Source organism: Larus michahellis, chromosome 1, assembly GCF_964199755.1.
Source record: "Larus michahellis chromosome 1, bLarMic1.1, whole genome shotgun sequence".
Taxonomy (NCBI): Eukaryota; Metazoa; Chordata; class Aves; order Charadriiformes; family Laridae; genus Larus; species Larus michahellis.
Window position 1 is genome coordinate 17,162,534 of NC_133896.1, and position 20,501 is coordinate 17,183,034.

Sequence of the window (20,501 nt, forward strand, 5' to 3'; positions counted from 1 at the left end):
AGTCTACAACCTCCTCATGGGGGGGCAGCAGAGGGGGAGGTGCTGATCTCCTCTCTCTGGTGACCAGCGCCAGGGCATGAGGAAATGGAATGAAGCTGCATCGGGGGAAGTTCAGATTGGACATTAGGAAAAGGTTCTTCACCGAGAGGGTGGTCGGTCACTGGAACAGGCTCCCCAGGGAAGTGGTCACGGCACCAAGGCTGTCAGAGTTCAAGGAGCTTCTGGATGATGCTCTTTGTCATGTGGTTTAGTGTTATGGTAGTCCTCTGAGGAGCAGGGAGTTGGACTCGATGACCGTTATGGGTCCCTTCCAACCCGAGCTGCTCTGTGATTCTGTGATCCAGGACGGCTGTGGTAGTGGGCTTTAAAAACAGGTAAGGGCCTGCACAAGCACATCAGAGGGTGAAATTCACGTTTTTCAACATGTTACTTAATGCATATAATAACCGAGAGAGACCCACGTCTTTCCCTCAAGCCTCTTGTAGTAATAAGCGTTGTTCTCTTTAACAATTAACGTCCACGTCTCATTCTGTGGGTTTGTTTTCCCCTTTTTCCCTTCCCCGGGTACCCTGGGCAGCATCCCGCCCCGCGCTCTGCCGCCGGCGGCCCCGCTGCAGCGCCCCCTGGCGGACCCGCGCCCGCCCTCCCTCCCGGCAGCGCCGCCGCCGCGCCGCGTCCCCGCCCCGCCCGCTCCGGGACACCCCGAGGGGCTGCGCTTCCCGGGAGAATAATTCCGCCTCACCGCGGGCCTCGCGCTGAAGTTTGGGACGTTACCGGCCGGGGCGCTCTCCCCAGCTGGGGCGGGGGGTTAGGACCGGGAGTCGCTCGGTCGCCCGGGGCAGGAAGGGGGATTCCCCGGCTAGCCCGCGGGACGGGACGGGACGGGGCTTTCCGCGCGGGGGAGGAGGCCGAGGAGGCTGCGTCCCTTCGGGGCGGCGACGATCCCGCCCGCACCGGGCACCCCGGGCTGGGGCACAGTCACGCGCGGCTCTCGCTGGCGGTGACGTCACGGCCCCGCTGCCGGCGGTGGCCGCCCGCGGGCCGGGGCTCCGCCACACGGGCGGCGGCGACGCGCGGTGCAGGGACCTGCCTGGCGCCGCCTCCTCCGTCCCTCCTTCCGTCCCTCCCTGCGCTGCCCCATGTTCGGGCTGGAGAAGCCGGCGGGGCGGCGGGAGCCGGGAGGGAGCGGTGGGTTTCCGAAGATGGCGTCCGTGGGGGATTTTAACGTCCTCAGCTCCAGCATCCCGGCCACCAAGGTGGAGCTCTCCGTGTCCTGCAGGTACGGCGGCGCGGGGCGTCGGAGGGGCCGGACGGGCGAGCGGGCTGTTCCCCGCGCCGTGCCGGGCTCGCCCCGGGCTTGTCAGCGGAGCCGGGAGGAGCGGGGGCAGCGGGCGGGCGGGCGCGGGGTTGCCCCCTGCATGGCCGGCGCCGTGCGAGGCTCTGTCCCGCCTGGCTCCGCAGAGCGTCCCCAGGGCGGGCAAGTTGCGCGTCCCCAGCCTCGGGCGGAGAGCCCGGCGTCGGCTGCCGGCGCGGGGTGCTGCCGGCGGGCACCGCGGGGGGAGTCTCTCGGCGGCTGCGGACCGCTGTCGGCTGTGCCGAAACGGGCGTTTAACTGCTGCCGCCGCCCCGAATCCTTCCCGAGCCTCCCCCGGCGCGGGGGGAGCCGGCCGGGGGTAGCGGGGGCCCCGCCGTGTGCGCGCAGAGCCCTTCCCCGGCAGCGGTGGAAGTTCGGGGGCTGTCCCGGATGGGAACCGGGACCCGGACCGGGGAACTCCCATCCGGAGCGATCCCTCCGTGCGTTCTTTGGGGCTCTCTTGCGAAAATGTTACGAAACCGGGCGTGTTACCTCGTCACGTTTTATCGTAACGCCGCTGCCGATAAATTACAAAAAAAACCCAAAAAAACCCCAAAAAACGCCAACCCGTGAAACAAAACCTAGTGTTCGCAGTTTTGCTCCTCGACATTTATTTGGCCACGGTTTGCTTATCGGTGTTTCAAAAATACTGCTTTCTCCCTCGAATTTCCCATTTTATTTGCGGGATTTTTATATTCGCATGTTCATTCACGTTTCGCAGCTTCCTTAAGTATTCCCTAGTAGTTGCGGAGCAGTAGTTCCTTTCACCAGCAGAGTTGGCAGCTTCTAGCAGATGATTTGAACTGTTCGTGTTGTTTCCTGATGGGAAATGAGACAAAGTTTGTGCTACAGTCCGCTGCTCCATTTTCTAACGTAGCTGCCCAGGAGTTGCTGCTGTTTTAACACTACTTCTCCGAGGACAGAACATCAGTGCCCTGAACTTAAATTGTCAGACCGCTCCCTCTCTTCCCTTAGTAAATAAAGTGTGATTTGATGTTTTATCAAGGGTGCGTTTCAAAAGAAGGCTAGGACGATGACAAGCATAGGAAGATTGAATTTGGAATACCGAAACAGTCACAAGGCTGACATATGAACACACTTACTGCCTGTCTCTGCAAAGTTCAGCCACAGAAAACCCTGGTCCCATGAAGGGCGTGCTGCTATGTGTAAAGCAATCCAGGACCTTTAGTATTACTTTTAGATTTTTCAAATAACCTGTCCCAATTACAGATGTCGGAACACTTATGCTGGCTTTGATCCAGTTCACTTATAATGGGAGCTTCTTTCAATCCAGGTATTGTTTGAATATACCTGCAATATTTTCTTCAAACCTTAGTTTTACAACGATTTAAGAATCCATCAGATAACTACAAAGGAATGTAGGTATATGACATAATCAATCAATTCTGACCTTAGTTATGTTACTTGTAACTAATTTCAGTATGTAGTTTACAATTTTAATTTCCCTGTAGGTATCTTCAAAAGCCATGGCTGTTTTGTTAAAACTGCTTTTTTTTTTCTTGTTTAAAAAATCGTCTCTCATTCTGATATGTCTTGACATCAGGTGCTGAAGGATGGGAATTTCTATGGTGATTCCTTTCTTCTTCATGTGCTGTAGTGACAGCTTTTGATTACAAAATCATGCTTCAAAATTGAGTGTAAAATGAACAATATTGGGTCAGAGATTAATGATTAACACACATTTGTGATTCATCTGTAAGTACATTCGTTGGCTCCAGCTCTGGTAAAGTAGTGTTAAACAAAATTGTGAAATACAGCAAGAGTAAACTGCAAAGTTCAGAGAATTCTGAAAATTCCTTAATAATTAGCAGTTGTGTATCCCTTAACACCTGGAGATAAATGCTTTTAAAAATTGTTTGGGTATGAGGTTAGTTTTCCCTTGATACCTGAAGTTGTAGCACCAATTTGGTCACTAGTTTACATCAACAATTATCAGCTGATAACTATTCTTTCTTAATAGATTTTTCTTTTCTTTTTTTTTTTTTTTGCTTGTTTTCATTATAGGAAATATGGGAACTTCTTCTATTTGTACAGGTGGTGTAACTTGGTGGTCAGTGAAGCAGTGCAAGCTGCTTGTGCCACAAAATAGATTTGTGATCTCTTCCCCCCCCCCCCCTTCTTTCTTCTTTCTTTCTTCTTATTTAGTAAGGATACAGCTTCTATTCACTTAGCTTTTAATTCTGTATGGTTCGCCTGTCAGCATTTCCCAAGTTAATTTGCCCTGCATGCCCATACTGTCAATGTTATCAAATTAGCCAGGTTCCAGGACTACGCAGCTGGCATTGCACTACTTCTTGTTTTGCCAGCCAGCCTGTTTTAGCTTCAGGGGCATGTCAGGTAGCCTTTAGGAGAAGTGCATCTCATAGGATGAGAAATTGTCTGTGAAAATGACAAAACGCACCAATATTTTGGATGTCAGGTGATGCTCTTTCTGGGATTTCTTTATGACTGAAAACTTTTCAGATGATTCCCGTGCCTTACTGAATGCCAGCATTGGCTGTAGGCTTACAAATGCTACAAAAGCAAGAGATGAATTTAATTCTTCCTCATTATTACTACCCAGTGCCCATCAAACAAAAAGTTCATGATTCTTTTCTGACTCTTATAAGATGTAGATTTCCAAACCTCTGTTTTTTTGGGTGTGTTTTTTTTTTTTTTTTTAATCAGGAATCTGTATTCTTTGGCTCAAGTGCCAAATCTAATGTGGCAGAACAACTTAACTGTGTCATCCCAGAGGATCCTCTGGTGTTGGTAATAGTCTGCTATTGTCTGGATCAATTGTTCTAGTAGCCATCTCCCTCTGCGCCCTGTAGCTCTTCATGATATGCCCAGGAGGGCATCCATGGTCTGATGAAAATGTCACTGTCACCTGCTATGTGATCTTTATTTGTTGCAGCCTGGCATAATTTTGCAAGATTGTCATGTAGTGAAGCATTAGGACCTTGTCCCTCCAATCAGTGTGGAAAAGAGAATATAGGCTGCTCTTTTTCTTTTAGTCCTCTACTGTTTTCCAGCCCAAAAGTTCCTCTTTCTCTGAAGGGGTGTTTGCATACTGATTATAAGCCTGTGCCTAGACTCGAATCTTCACTTACCAGCTGCGTGTGTAAACTTGTGGTCCCATGTGAGCTTGAGGTGAGCTTCAGGCCATGCGTCTGTCATCCTGGATCTCCCTCTCTGGTGATGTTCTTCGCTGATTCCAATCTAGTTAAATCTTGGAAAAACTTGATATTCTGTTCCCATCTTCCCTACTATCAGTGCAGTTACCATGTTGTTGTCTGAACTAGCGTATTTAATGATGAGAAAACAAGTAGATGCTGGTTGTCCCATATCTTGAAGCTTGTGCTGCGTGTGAGGTGGACATAGTTTAATGAGCTCTCAAGTTTTTCCACTTTTTGTTGTGATCTGTACTATGGTGATTTCTGCTCTTCATGTTTACTGTGTGAACCTGCCCTAGTTTTTTCCTGTAGTCTCCTGATCAAGCCACGGCCTTTATGAAACCTTATCTTACAAGAAAGGCCAAGAGTTTCATTATGCCTCACGTTAATCTTTATTTACTTACTAAACGAGGGATTATCAATCAGAACGATCTTCTTGAGAGTAATTTTTTAAATATCTGTAGCAAAGTGAAATTTGATCACTTTATGACTTCTAGTAGCGTATCAAAGATGACATGGTTGTCTGAAAGATGGTAAAAGTGTTGTAAAATATTGACACAGTACGGGGTCACTTTGCTAATTCAGAAAGTTTATTATGATAGTATTGCTCTGCTAGGCTTTATGCTGGATCAGGTGGTCTCTCCTCATTGTTCTGGGTTTACGCTGAATAGACTCTACGTTGGCTGTGTTCCCACACCAGGCATAATGTGCATAAAGGCAACATAAACTCCTTATCATGGTTAATTCAACAGAAATACAATTGGCTGCCCCTGCCTGGTTTGGATCAGTTCTATGCTGCTTCACAATTTATACAGAAATCTAATATTAATGAATGGGCTGAATGGAATTAAGGAAATCGTAGTTTCACTAATGAAGATGATTTAATTTCAAGTTTCTTGCACAGAGGAACAAAAGGTACTACTTCAGAATTTTTGCCTTGCCTTTTGTTTGGCAGTCTGAAAGTCTTAACCAGGCACTTTCTAATGGTTGCAGAACCCAAAGTATGTTTAATTATATCTTTGATTGTCCTAGGCATTGATTTCTGGCAAGATTGCTTCTCTTCAGCCAGTGTACTTACCTCCTGTTTTTTGTTTTGTTTGGTTTTTTTTTTTAATAGTAATCATTTGTTAGAAATTCTGGTTGCAGAAAGATGCAATGATAAAAGAGATATCCATAACAAATTACTTAAGCTTGTAACTCTCTATAGTACAAAATACGGAATGTAAAATTCATCCTGATCGTAAGTCTGGTTTTCATTTTCCTGCTTTCTTTGTATATGTGTGTCCAGGTTGGATTAAAAGTCTGTGGAGTGGTTATGTGTGACCGACAACAGAAAGTTGATCTTACATGTTTTTTCTTTGAAATGAAACTGCCTAGACAACCAGCTGGCTTCAGCTGAGAAAAATGTGTGTATTGGTAGAAAAAATGCAAATGGGTGACAGTGTCCATGAAAATAGTCATGGAGATGCGTTCCTGAGAGCCTACACGGTTTGTTTTTCACCTATATTGGTTGAACTTTAAGCAAGCAGCCATGCGAATTCTAGAATTTAAGGCAGATCTGTTGCCCTGTAAATTCAGTCTTGTGATCGCCAGGAACAGGCCCCAGGTTTCACGCTAACTGTGCAAGTCTCAGGACTTGACAGGTTTTGTCTAAGCTTGTCTTTGCCTCCATGGAGCTTTATTTGGCTTTGCTTAGCTGCAAATGGAGCTTTATTTGGGTTTGCTTAGCGTTTTTTCTAATGACCAGGTGCCTGCTGCTTAGATAGTTTCACTTTGGCTTGTCTTTGTGTAATTTTGTGGTATAACCATATTTCTTTCTACAGACAGTAGCAGCAAGTAGTTATTCTATGTGGAATGACCTATCTGTGACCCTCACAGAAGGGTGTAGTGCAGAGGAGCATTGGCGTGATGTGACAGCAGAGGTCTTGCAAGTGGGGACACAGGATGGAGGGTGGAGGAGCAGAGGCTGAAGAGAGGGGGCTGGAGATGCCACTGGGGACCCCAGCGCTGTGAAGAGGTCACCAGTGGTTGGTAAAGAGCTACGGGCCGGGAGCTGGGCAAAACTGGGTTTTTTGGAACATCGAAGAGCTGAAAGAGCATGTCTCAAGCAGATTTAAAACACAGCGTATACAGTAAATGTGGATGTAAAATGGAGTTGGAGACCAGTGAAGCACGAGCAAGACGTAAGATTGTGTTGGAAAAATAGCCGCAGATGGGGTTCCTCAGAGTAGGGAGGAAGAAGCCATCAACATCACGCTTCTCCTGAGACCACCTGCTCCACCCTGCCACCACTGTAAGCTTCATGCTTCTCCCCAGGCAGGGCGTGGGATGCTGACGGCTGGCTCACCGTAACACCTTCCCACAGCTAACGCCAACAACCTTAGGCCTCAAAAGGGTGGTATAAAGGAACACCTGACCGCAGGAAAGGGGCTAGGTACTAGCAAGTGTATAACAACTTTAAATGTATGATGAAGACTTTCTGTAGTAGTATTATTTTCCTCATTTTCTGTCTTTCTCTGCCCATCTAAGCAGTCCCTCACCCACCAACACCGCTGCAGGGGCTGAGAATGGATGAGTATCACATTGATGGTACACGTCTGCTTTCTAAATGACTTCTTTGATATATACCTTTTAAAGAGTTGTTTCAGAACAACTGTGCAAAACCAATCTGTGTTTTATATATTGTTATACATTAATGAAACACTGTATTAACTACACATTCCAAAAGAAATCAGATGTAAATAGGACAGCGTATCCATGGATTTGGATGGGCTGGGTGAAAGCAGCTGGAGAGGACGGGCGAGTTGATACGAGGTTGAATAGGTCTTTACACCACCAGCAATCCTTACTGCCATCCCCCAGGACACATCACGAGTAACTCAGAGCCAGAGGCTGTTTGCCTGCTCAGCCTTAGGAACATAAATGTAGGTGGTTCATTCTGCTGGTTTCAAGTAATAATTGGGTTGGTATTGAAACAGAGTTCAACCAGTTCCTGATATTCCTAGGTGGACTTTTTTTATTTAAACTGGAACAGCCCAAGACTGTGTTCAGGTCTGCTTCATCTGCGAGAGTGTCAGTTCTTCCTGTCTGCTTCCACAGAATTCCTGCAAAACTATGGCCGTGTTTTAAGTAAATAAACTTGGTAATTCCTGTGGGTTTTTCTTTAATCCCCAGGAGCAGTCAGCAATTTTAATAGAGGTTTTCATCCTAAAACTGTTAGTGTACATTTAGCCAGAGAAGACTTCCCTGTGGGTTGTCATAAAACTCATGGAAGCACTGCTGGTCTGACCCTTCTCTTTGCTTCTCCCTTTCTTGTTCCTTTAAGAGAGTGGCTTCTGAACCAATATATGTTTAAGTTGACAATGAAAGTTACTGTGAGGCTGAAAATTATTTCTTTGCCTTCTTGTGAATAGGAAGAGACAATTACGCCTCTAAAGGTTAGGAAGAGGTATTGTGGCTGATTTCTTAAGCTTCCTTATTAGACATATGTTTGCTTTCGTCCCAGTCCTTCTGGTGCCCCAAAGAGTGGAGACAATCTGGACAAGAGAGGAAGAGGTCATCCTAATTGCCTCATAGGAGAGTCACCATTTTCTCACCTGTGAGCCTTTCCTAAGAGAACCGGTTATTTTGACAAGAAGATAGAATTCTGAGAAACTGTCTAATCTGCTTTTAGGTCTAGGGCATTTTGAATGTGGAGATCTGTGAGGCCAATAGCTTGCTTTTTATTGTGTTCTGACAGAGTACAGAAGGAGAGAGTAAATAGCTGGGGAAGGGTGGCTACTTAAGCTAGCGCTACAACTGAAATGTTTTTTGTGAAATTACTCTGCAAGGAGTCAAGTGGGCTCTTCACTCAAGTGGGCTCTTTGGATCATACATCGTCTTACGTGGGACTGACCATTGCAAGTCCGGTAATACCAGTTAAGGCTGAGGGACAGTGACTACAAGGATGTAATACAGTTATGTTACAATGAGTAGTAGAGTGGATGCTATTCTGCACAGTAAAAAGTGAAGAGACGCTTCTTTTTCTTTCCTTTTTTTCCCCCCAGGATCTTCCTTGAAAAAGGCACAGGTGCCCAGCATTAAGTAAGGGAAATAGAAACGCATTTCTTTCATGAACTGTTTCATAGAATCATAGAATGGTTCGGGTTGGAAGGGACCTTAAAGATCATCTCATTCCAACCCCCCTGCTGTGGGCAGGGACACCTCCCACTAGACGGGAAGTTTAACGAACTAGTTTAATGAACTAGAGACAATTCTTCTTCCCATGCAGTGATACAAGTGTACTGTGAGAAAAGTAGTGTATGCTTGTATGAGAATACAATCTATTGAAAATGTCTGTTTTCTAAAAATTAAAAATAATTTTGCGTGGGTAGCTAACTTTTGTGTTTGCGAACTCCTGAGCGCTTTATTTCACAAGCAAGGAATCTTTGCATGCACTTAAATGTAGTCTAAAGTTGAAGAGAAACATAAAACCTTAGCACCTGGGGAGATGCTGACAAATTCACCTGAAGTAAACCGCATTTTTGTCATGAAGGATTTCAGAGCTGTTGAAAGCCATGTAGAAATAAGTACTTCCCCAGTCATATGAACATGGGCTTGGTTTTTTTGTTTGTTTGTTTTTGTAAAACTAGAGAAATAGATTTTAAACTGTTCAGTTCTGTACTTGCTGTGGTCTGTTCTTCAGCACCAGCATTCTGTCATTTCTGAAGGGGGAATTGGATTTACTTCTATTTAGCAGTTGGGTTTAACAAAGGGTTAAATTTAAAACAAAAAAAAAATTGCAGAGCAGGAAGTTCAGATACCGATCATTAAAATAAAGTCAAATTTGAAGCAAAGTATATGTGAACAAGGTGAGTAAATGTTACATTTTAATGTAGGTCAGTCTTTGTCAATATATGTATAATGTGTGGAGTATGTGAGATCGTACAAAGCAACACAGACTGAAACGGTACCTCTTTAGCTACTGCAGCGAACTACAGCAGTGAATCCTGAAGTATCTGATTTGTACCTATGAGATGTTTTTGTATTAAACATAGTACAAAAGACTGGACGTTAGGAAGCATTTCTTTACCGAGAGGGCGGTCAAACACTGGAACAGGCTTCCTAGAGAGGTGTCGATGCCCAAAGCTTCTCGGTGTTGAAGAGGCATTTGGACAATGCCCTTGATAACATGCTTTAGCTTTTGGTCAGCCAGTTGGACTAGATCATCATCGTAGGTCCCTTCCAACTGAAATCATTCCATTCCAATTGTCGAAGCAAAGCACTGGTCAGAAACTGGTATTTTGACAAATCTTCATGGAGTTAATGGAGCCCTCCCTTTGGGAAATTGCACTCGTTATACAGAAAAATAAATCTTTATCCCAGCATTTCTAACCTATCTTGTACTTTCCAGTTTACACTAAGTAGGCGTTATTGCCATGGCTCCTATTTGGGTTTTTTCCCTTAGTCATCTGTGCTATCGCAACCATTTTGGAAGGTCCACTCCAGAATAGGCAGGTGCCAAATGAATTCCTTGAGGATCTGTGATGGTAGAATAATGCTTTCTGCACAGATGTGCCTAGGCTTCTTTGCTGTGAGCATTTGATGTGCATGTTTCTCCAGGTAAAAGCATATGTTTTCTCTTTTTTTTTTTTCTTCCTCGTAATAGATAGCAATTCATGCCCTTTTCTTTTTGCATTCTTTATCTGAAAGGATTAACGCGCATAGAAAAACATACTCACCATGTTCAGTCAAAACAGAATTCTGTTTATCTTGATACTTTGATTAGGAGGAAGAAGCAGAAGTTTCAGATACTTCTGGTTTTTGAGTTTGTGAGCTTTCCCAGGGCTGTGTCCTGAAACAAAATAGTATACTACCAAAGAGAATGCTTTTCTCAGGGGGGAAAAAGGAAATAAATAAACCCTGTATCATTCAGCCTGCGCAGAAAGTACCATTGACTATTAATGGGATAAAGACTACATAAAGTTCCAGAAATACATCCAGTCGTCTTTCTCCTTTTTTATACATTTCTCCGGTTTTCAAACAGTTAAAGGAGCACTTTGATTGTTTTCCCCCCAAATGAAAATACGCAAATGAAATTGAACAGCCTCTTGAGCTGTTGGGTGATTTAGTGGACAAATCAGACGACGACTTTTTTTTTTTTTTTTGTAGGTTTTCTGTTGGCACTAGTCTTTTAAGTTCTTTCCAAAACCAGCTGCATTACTTGAACAGCTTGTTGAGTTCTTACGTTACTATTTTCATTGGTTATTAATGATTTGGAGGATCAGGCATGTGTGCAAGCTTTGCTGAAGACATTGTTTGTTTATGGTAAAATGTGTGAGGGGTCGAATTGAGGCTATTACAAGCTGTATCAGTTAAAAACTGTGAATTAATGACAGTTACTGACCTGAATTACAATGTCAAACTTTGGTATCTCAACTTTACAATCCTTTCAGGGATACTGTTTATGTAGAAATGTTCTTAATTCAAGAAGTCCCTGAGCATTCTTGGGAAGTATTACAGATTCTTACGTTTTTCTTCTGCTATTCCCGTGGTCGCTACTTTTTCCAACTGCTGGAATAAGAGTATCAGGATAGACCGAGCTTTACAGTACCTGGTATGGCCAGTCCTTATGTTTTTATGTATATGGGAAAGCAGGGGAAGAAAACTTAAAAAGGAACAAAATAAGAGTATAGGAGACTTTTTTAAAAAAAAAAAAAAAAAACAAACAACAAAAAACCAAAAAAAAACCAAAAAAAACCCCAAAACCTCAAAGCACCTTAGCTCAGTATAAGAGCCATTACAATGGTTTAATCTTAATCTGCAGTCACAAACAGTAACATACCAATTATAAGGTCATTGTATGGTATTTATACGGAGCAGTTAAAACTGCTTGGAATCCTAATGGTGAGCATGGGAGGCCTGTCCCAAAACCTAATGTACTATAATGTACTATTTCATATAACCCTAATTCTAGGTTTTCATAGCAATTCATTTTGGGATAATACAACCAGTTCTAGTTACCATGAATTAATAGTATATCTAGGTATGCATAATTAAAGAGGAATAGGAAGCAATCTTCATTTTGGATTGGCAATTCTGATATTGCAGAACTTGCTGTACTGTCTTTTAAAGCCGTTTGTAGCAGTCATTGTCAAATACAGACTTGGAATTGCTGATTTTCTCGGGTTTGTTAATATTTCAATTTATATTTGCACATTTTTGGTTAAGATGGAATACAGTTTTTCAGAGTATAATTAAATGTGTACATAAAAATCCAACTTCTGAATGGATAAGGGAAGTTCTGAAGAAGTAGCATGTACAGACTTCAGGTTCGTTCACAAATACTAATTTTAATCCTAATATCTACTTTGGCTAAAGTGAATAACATGGATGTATCCAGTGTTCTTTTAAAGCGATCTTTTGTTCGTATTGCTTGTTCTGAAATGTGGACTTGGCAGAACCTAAATTAGGAATACGGTATCTTTTCTTTGAAGTCTGGAGAGTGGACCACTTAGAACACCTGTATGGAACAACATATTAATATGCTTTTCAGCACTGTTCAGTAGCACAAAAATAATGCAATTTAGAACTGAATGAGAGTAATAAATGGTGACCTTTGAAGAGGCTGTACTAATTATTAAAAATAATAAGCTGTTAGGGATGTAAACTGGTTATTTAATCCTTCCCCTTGCTCCAGGGTAGGATCAAAGAACTTAATTAGGACTTGTATCTACCTAACATGTTCTTAAAGACCTTCCGTGGTGGAGATTTCACATCATGTCTGGCCACCTTTAACAAGGAAAGATGGCGGAACAATGGAATAAAGTTCAACTTCCACACCTGCAGTGCAGAAGATTCGATTTAGGGTTAAACCTGTTCCTGCTTGCTTTGTCCACATGCACATCAGCTTCAATTTGCAGCAGTGTTTTCCTCGTAGATATATTCTATAGACTTCTGCTTGTGTCTGCTTCTGCTGGACTCTGGTGGCTCCCTGTCTGGCTTAGATTGCAAGCAATTGGAGTGCCCAAAATAATATTGCTTGAATTGAGCCTTTACCAATATTATGAAGACCAGACAATTACTCTAAAGTGGCATTTTTCTTTATGCATTCTAGTATGCCTTTATCCCAAAGGCACAAGATTCCCAACTTGCATTCAATTTGTGGTCTACTGTGACATCTAGAACCATTTTTGACATAACTGCTGTATATGCAGCTATGCTGCATTTTTGCCGTTGCTTAAGTTTAATACCTAACTTAAGCTACCTAAGTCTAACAACTCTTTCCTGTCCCTGTTCAATAGCATCCTGTTTTCAGACCTGTTTTCAAGATAATTTAATTTTTTTAAAAAAACTATTTTCAACTTTTATTTTTGAGTGATGAAATGTTGGTAACTATTCTGAGAATAGTTTTCTGGTTAGTCCTGATTCTCGAGACTTGTTGTTAATTTGAGGCTCCTCATCTCTGTGTGATTCCCAGTTGTCTGAAGTGTGGCTATGATATTGAGACTGCAATGACTAACAAAGAAATCAGTTCTTACTAGGGATTTTGTAGATATTTAGGAAATTCCTAATTTTGGTGTATATCCTGTTGACAGGTTCTTACAGATATTTCCTGATGGCTCTGAGATCTGATAGCCGTTGTTTTAAGTGAAGTCTAAAGTTTTGGGGTTCAATTAGCAGGTTAATCTCAGGTAGATGTTTGTGGTTTAAAGGTATTTCTGCTCCTGATGTCCATTATATATATTTAATGTGCTGGTCATGTGTTGCTTTTCACTGCATGGTGTTGGAGTATGAGAGACACAGTTTGCTCAAATCCACAATGTATAATAAAATGAAATGTAAGACGACTCAAGCGTTAGTGCTGACTGAGGAAATCTTACATATTAGGAGGGCAGAAAACTAAGCTGACTCTTGATCAAAATTGTTAAAAAAATACATGCATTGGTATTTGATTTGTATCTTTCACCATTTTTTTTTTATAACTAAGATTACTTTTATCTTTTTTTTAACAGAAATCTTTTGGACAGAGATACATTTTCTAAATCTGATCCGAGTAAGTATATAGCATTTTATTATTTTTTTTCATCGTATATTCCAAATGTGTAAATGCTGGATTAAAAATGAGGTGGTTGACTTTCTTCGGTGTCAGTTTGGTTACATTGTCTTTGTGACAATTATTTAAAGTAATTAAGTTACACTTATAGTTTCTGTTATATGAACCAGAATTTAAAAGACTGTTCAACTTTGCTTTCTGGCGCTATGTGGTTCCTTATTTAGCAGTCAACCTATGTTTTCCTAAAATTAATAAATGCAGAAAAGCTTGGGTTGTGGGTTTTTTTTTTTGATATCTGTGGTTCTACATCTCTTTAAAAGCTAGCAAGCAAACTTTTAAATAAACTAGAAGCACTTATTGCTGCTAGTACATTGTGTCCACTAATCTTAGAGTCAAACGCTGAAAAATAAAATTAAGTTAATTTGTCTCTGGGAAACATGACCTTTCCTGATCTAAAATAGTATGATGGTTTTTGAATTAATGTTTTCAGTTATGTAAGATAAGTTTTATTAGTGTATGACTGGATCTCAAAAAATTCTTGTGCCTATGAATTTATATATCACAGAATGATTTGGGTTGGAAGGGACCTTAAAGACCATTTAGTTCCAACCCTCCCTGCCATGGGCAGGGACTGGGACCACTGGACCAGGTTGCTCAGAGCCCCATCCAGCCTGGCCTTGAACACTTCCAGGGATGGGGCATCCACAACTTCTCTGGGCAACCTGTGCCAGTGTTTCACCACCCTCATAGTGAAAAATTTCTTCCTAATATCTAACCTAAATCTTCCCTCCTTCAGTTTAAAACCATTACTCCTCATCCTATCACTACACTCCCTGATAAAGAGTCCCTCCCCATTTTCCTGTAGGCCCCATTTCAGTACTGGAAGGCTGCTATAAAGTCTCCCCGGAGTCGTCTTTTCTCCAGGCTGAACAACCCCAACTCTCTCAGCCTGTCTTCATAGGAGAGGTTCTCCAGCCTTCTGATCATCTTCACGGCCCTCTGCTGGACCTGTTCCAACAGGTCCATGTCCTTTTTGTGCTGAGAACTCCAGAACTGGATGCAGGACTCCAGGTGGGGTCTCACCAGAGCAGAGTAGAGGGGCAGAACCACCTCCCTCGACCTGCTGGCCACCCTTCTTTTGATGCAGCCCAGGATGCAGTCTGCTTTCTGGGCTGCAAGCACGTGTTGCTGGCTCGTGTTGAGCTTGTCCTCCACCAACACCCCCAAGTCCTTCTCCTCAGAGCTGCTCTCAATCCATTCTCTGTCCAGCCTGTATTTGTGCCTGGAACTTCTGATTTAAAATCCATGACTATCTTCCTGTGTCAGACACTTTATAAAACTTTTATCGAGGAACTGAGACCACAAAAGATTTCCTTTTTTTCTGATAGTGTTTAATCAAAGTACTCTGTAGTGTTAATTGACTAGTCCTTAGATTATGGTGTCTTGGGCCATGTTGTCGCCCCTACAACTCTCTATATCTTTTTATCTGTAAGTTAATTTTCTTTTTTTTTTTTTTTTAAAAATGCTTTTCTTCCTTAGAATACCATGTATTGTGCTCACTGACATTGGAAATAACACAAGACACATGAACTTCTATCAAGTGTCTGGACATGTTACCATGTCCTGAATACTGAGTCCTGTGAGAGCATGAAACATTTGGGTACTTTTGTATGGTTGTCTGTTCTTAACCAAAAGTTTCTTGAGAGAGCTTCCACAATAAACTTTTGATTGGAAAAGCTCCTACCTCCAGGTAGAGGCTGCATGAAGTTAGGAGTACCTTTGACATTCCTAACCTATATAACATTTTTTTTTTTTTTTTTTAAAAAGGAGACATAGGCAATACCACGCCTCTGGTGTAGGGAGATCATGCAGAAGTAGAATTGAGTGTCTTGCATGCTACTGTTTTTTAGTTGGCTAATAAAAACTGAGTTTAAATAAAATAAATACTCAAAAAAATAAAATAAAACCTCAAAATTGCTAGAGTGGTCAGTGACCTATTGCCCCTTATAGATTGAATTCAGAGATCTCTCTGTTGAATCAAGGCACCTTTCAACAAAAGTGATGAGGTGTCTACTTTTTAAGCTCAAATATTATTAGGGACTAGTGCTTCAAATTTTTATCAGATAGGGAACTGTATTTAGGCATGAATTGCAGGGTTTGAGTAGTAGGGGACTGCAATGTGACCTGTGTGGGCACTCAGCTGTGGTGTCAGTCAGCTCTGAAAGCCACGTGGCTAACAACCATTGCCCACCAGATCTGCCAGCTAGGGGAGCACACAGTGCCCCTGCCCAAGCGTATTTTAGATAAAAAAAGCAGCAGCAGGTAGGAGCTAGAGACACAGCTGCCAACCATACTGCCAGAGCCACACTTCTGAAGATATGCTGCTGGAGATGCATCCTTGGAAGGAGACACTCCATGCAGAAGGCGGTACAGCTCTGAAGGGGCTGTGTCCTGTGGGCAAACCCAAGTGATCGTGGCTGGTGGGTGACCCATGCTGTGCGAAGGACACAAGGAAACAGAGTGGCAGGAAAACCTAAATTTATCTTTAAAATATTTCTGAGAAGTAAACTGGTTTTTATGCATTCAAAGTATATGGAAATATTTTTTTTTGAAGTGTCATAACCTTGCCTATCAACTCAAAACATACTGCTTTCTTGTTTCTGGAAAATAGCTTATTTAAAGCACTTAAGTTGATGGCGTGCTCTGGAGATCTGGTCTCAAATTGTGAGTACCCAGTGACGCTGCCCATCAGGCCTATCTGTCACAGGTTAGCCGCACAAAAACATGGAATACAGCAATACTGTCCTTGGTAAAGAGAGAAGGGGGAAACTGTTGGCTCTGGAAGTGCTCACACTGTATTTGCACTCAAGAAATTACTTTGCAAAGTAACTTTGATTGTGGGTAATCCCCAAGCAGTGTACATTTAGTTTTAGTATTCTGCAGGGTTTTTTTATTAGCCAATTTAGTTTGTTAGCTCCTAGTGTCCTTTAGTTGAGCACAGAGGTATGGCCCTACTGTAAAAGTGAAAGGGGTTGCGGGTGGAGTATAAAAAGTGCTAATTTTTTCGGTGGCTGGAATTACGGCAGGATACTCAGTGTCTGTTTGCTTGGACAAAGGCCATTCTTAGCCCAGTCTGTATACAGTAACTTTATGCTGTTAGCTAAAAAAGGTGTCAAAACTGGCATTGTACCGCTTTCCCGAGATCCGCTTTTAGACCCACTGCATTGGCAACCACTAGATCTCATACATGATAGAACCATGTAGAGTCACTCCGCATGTTGAGGTCTCATTGGATTTGACTAGGCCAATTCTAATATGCTTTTCAAACTCCAGTGCAGTTATCCAGGGATAATACTGATGGTGAGAATCTGATTTTATCCACTTGGCCTTTTTCTCAGAAAGGGACACACGTGAATATAGTTGACTCCCATATCAATGTAACAGCCTTCTCCTGAAATTAAAAAGGAACTTGTGATTTCTCCAGTTCCCTTAGAAGGTTTGCTTAGCCTTTTTCTGATACTGTAATTGCTACTCGGTATTTATTCGAATTCTGACCACTTCCCTGCAATGTAGAATATTCATGCCAAGAGGAAGCTAGCACTTTGCCAGCTCCCTAGAGGCAAGTTACAAAAATAATGTAGACATATTCGATATAGATGGGACAGACTTGGATAGCCCTTGTTCATGAAGTATTTTAAACAACTCTTACTGACAGTGCTTTCTCCTCAGTGGAGTCAAAGCAAGCCGTCTATATTGATTTACTGTAGCATTTGGACCGTTCTGTTCTTCCAGTTTGGAGACCATTTTTTCTAGGAATATTTTTGAGAAAAGCCTTCTTTTATTAATATTTTCTTGGAGAGAATGAGCTCAAGCAGTGCTTCCCTGATGTTTCTCAGTTTCTAGAGTTAAAAATTATTAAATGTTAGTATTTCTGACTGTAGGCATGGATGTATCATCCCTTGGAAGAGCTCATATGGGAAAGCTTTCCAAAAGGGTTTCTTAGCCAGCTTCCATGTTGAGGGTATGTTACTCTTCATCAGTGTGCTGCTGTGACCTTCCTCATTGCTCCCTCGGTTTTGCAGTTTACAAGAGAAGAACTGGTTGTTCAGCTCCGTTTTAGGACGTGATTGTGTGATATGTTGGCTTTTGAAACTTAAGAATTTCCTGTTTATCCCAATTTATTCCTTCCCCTCCCACATGACAATGCTATTAACTATTTTCTGCTCAAAAAAAGTAAAAATTGGTTGCTTTGTGAAGCCTTAGATCTCTGGTTTGAGCAGTTCAAGTGCTTTAGGTCAACGTCAGCATATTTGTCTGATTTCCCCAGTCAGATAGGACTTTGAAGAAGTTTTTGAGGGATTATTGTAATTATCATGATATCAGGGTCTTTATAAAACTGTCTTTCCAGCAGCCTTAAAGGATAGTGAATCATACCATTGAAGGAGACCATTATCATTCCTGAAAATTTCTGCGGTCAGTTTTAGAGGAAAGATAGAAGTTTTAAAATTATTCTAAATTTGCAAAGTATTTATCAGAAAGTCTGGAACTGGAATGTATGTCTTTTCTATAGGTTTCATTAGGACTGACTTTTTTTTGAAATGTCAGTTTGAGATGCACACGTATGTATCACTGTCAAACTTGCACCTTGTACTTACAATAAAATAAATATCACATGAGATGATTATTAGTCTGTATCTTCATTATATTTAAAGTACCTGCCACATCTGCAGCCTAGATAAATACCAGAAAATTGCTAGTCATACTAAAAATTTTAGCTCTTTTCTCCTCATTTAAGGTTTTATATAAATGACTCTTAAACTCGGGAGGTGGTCCCGCTCCTGGGATATACCTCTAGAAGCACTGGAGAGCCACTGGTAGTGGAGGGGAATAGAAATCTGCTATTGCCTCAGCAATGGAAAGGGGAGAAGGATAGCATTGCTTGCGATACGTCCTCCAAAGATAAAAAAATCCAAATGAGAGTAAACTGACTACGAAGAAACTGAATTTGGAAACTAGGATTCTAACAGACAGACAGGAGTGAGCAGCTTTCCAGAAAGCAGGAACAGAATAAGAGAGTTTTAAGGTGGAGCTTTACACCTGTTTTTTAACCCTTTTATGTTGTGTGACTCGCATCTCATCAACCATGGTGGGAGACTAAAATTATCCTCTGGTAATCTTTTTTTGGTCTTTTTGTTCATAGCTGCTCTTTTATTTGGCTTCATAAACTAGGGAGATAAGGTAATGCGAGAATGCTTCTTTTCTGAAAATTTGATGGTAGCGGATATTTTATAGTTGTATCATTGCTTTCTTCTCCTCAATATTAAATCGCACATTTTTTAATATTCTTTTTGTTCCACAGCTGCAATGCGCAATTGTTACTTGATTTACTGTATTGACAGTAATACACAAGGCAGGATGTAGTACAAAAAATAAAGCAGCAAATCAATAGTGGAAAATGATTATGTTTAAGAAAAATCTGGACAATACAGATATCTGAATAGCAAATGTCCATATTATCTTTATAGAGGTTTGTGGTTTTTTTTTTTCTCTAAATGAATTTCAGTTCTATTCTCAACTGGGGTTATAGGTATGAGAAATTTCTAATTGAAAACTTATATATAAGCTCTTGGCAAAATGGACAAAATCCACAACTACGTCTGCTTTTGAAATTAGTAAGATGTTTGCATTCTTGGAAACCACTATTGAAAACTGGAAAATTTTCATTATTGAAGAACTGGTAACATCAGTTTAAAAAAAGAGTTTCCAATGGGGAAAGTGAAAGGAATGTTTGTGAGAGCGTGTCTGGTTCTATGTTAGCAGTAGGGGTACTTCCAGAGAATATGTTTTTTTCTTGTTTTTATTTATGGCAAGTTCTTTGGCAACACTTCCTTCTTCTCCTAGTGTTACCTTGGCACAGATCCTACTAGATGCACAGGTTTGTCAGAAGTTCAGTAACCTTCAGACACTTCTGTAGCAGATTTCGTAGCTTCCATTTCACTCATTTTTCTCACATTTTCCCATTTAACTTCATTCTTCATGCAATATAGTTCAGCAGTCTGCTCCAGAGCGTGCTGTAAAAATAGCCTTGTTGGTTTGGATTCACACTACTATAAGCAGGAACCAAAGCTAGGAGCATGACTGCCCAAGGTTTCATTTAGAGTAAATGGAGAAAGACAGACATCTCCGGAGAATGACTTTGAAATTTTTTTGTAAAACTTTTTTTTTTTTTCTTTTTTTTTTCTACAAGACATCTTATTTGGAAAAAAAAAAAGGAAGTTAGATTGTGTTAACTTTTGACTTCTATGTGAGCTAAAATATTGAACTTGCTTTTTTCTGTTCTTCCTCTTATTTGCTACTGCCTAATGGGATTTTTTTTTTTTTTTTTGGTGTGGAGCAAATACATTTCAAGTAAGAAGAAAATGTAGTTTGAAGCTTGGCTTCATTTCTGCTTTGCTCTGTTGGTGATTCTGACTTCATTGAGAACAAGACCAGGCTTCTACCTTTATTGTTCAACCCCAAACAGTAGTGTTTTTAACCTTCTGCTGAAAATAACGATCAGCACAGGAGAATTTGTCGGGAAAAAGTGTTCAAATATCTCTATTTCCATTGTTTAGAAAAGGGTTGTAGTGGAGTTTCAGGTAAGAATTGCTTTAACGGTGCTAGCGGCATCTAGTTCAAGACTGTAGAAAATAAAGTTCGTAGTACTCCTTCAGTGCAGATGATTTGTGCTTATAATAGTGTTTGAAAGACCCGATTATAATCGCCCTGTCACCAGTCCCTGTGATGGAAGCTGCAGATGAACGTGTAGTGGGTTCTGTACTAGAAAACCAGATCTGTAAAGAGAGTGATGCCTGTGGGATTATGCTGCTTGGTCTTTCAAAAACAGCTTAGGTCAACAAACTTAATTGATTCCATTTTGTATTAGGTTTTAATTTGT

General features: G+C 41.6%; 1 protein-coding gene across 4 annotated transcripts in view; it reads left to right on the top strand.

Annotated features, from left to right (window-relative positions):
- Nucleotides 1–689: 689 nt before the first annotated feature.
- The window catches only part of CPNE8 (copine 8), a 106,697-nt gene continuing 86,885 nt past the window's right edge, over nucleotides 690–20,501 (top strand). For 3 of the 4 annotated variants that reach the window (XR_012586634.1, XR_012586640.1, XM_074583786.1), the window contains exons 1-2: nucleotides 690–1,279; nucleotides 13,524–13,564. Coding sequence is in view for 2 of the 4 variants with exons in the window: in XM_074583786.1 (XP_074439887.1) it covers nucleotides 1,140–1,279; nucleotides 13,524–13,564 (181 nt within the window). In the remaining 2 variants the exon portion in view is untranslated. The remainder of the gene's footprint in view (nucleotides 1,280–13,523; nucleotides 13,565–20,501) is intronic. The other variant, XM_074583875.1, reaches the window with a different exon arrangement.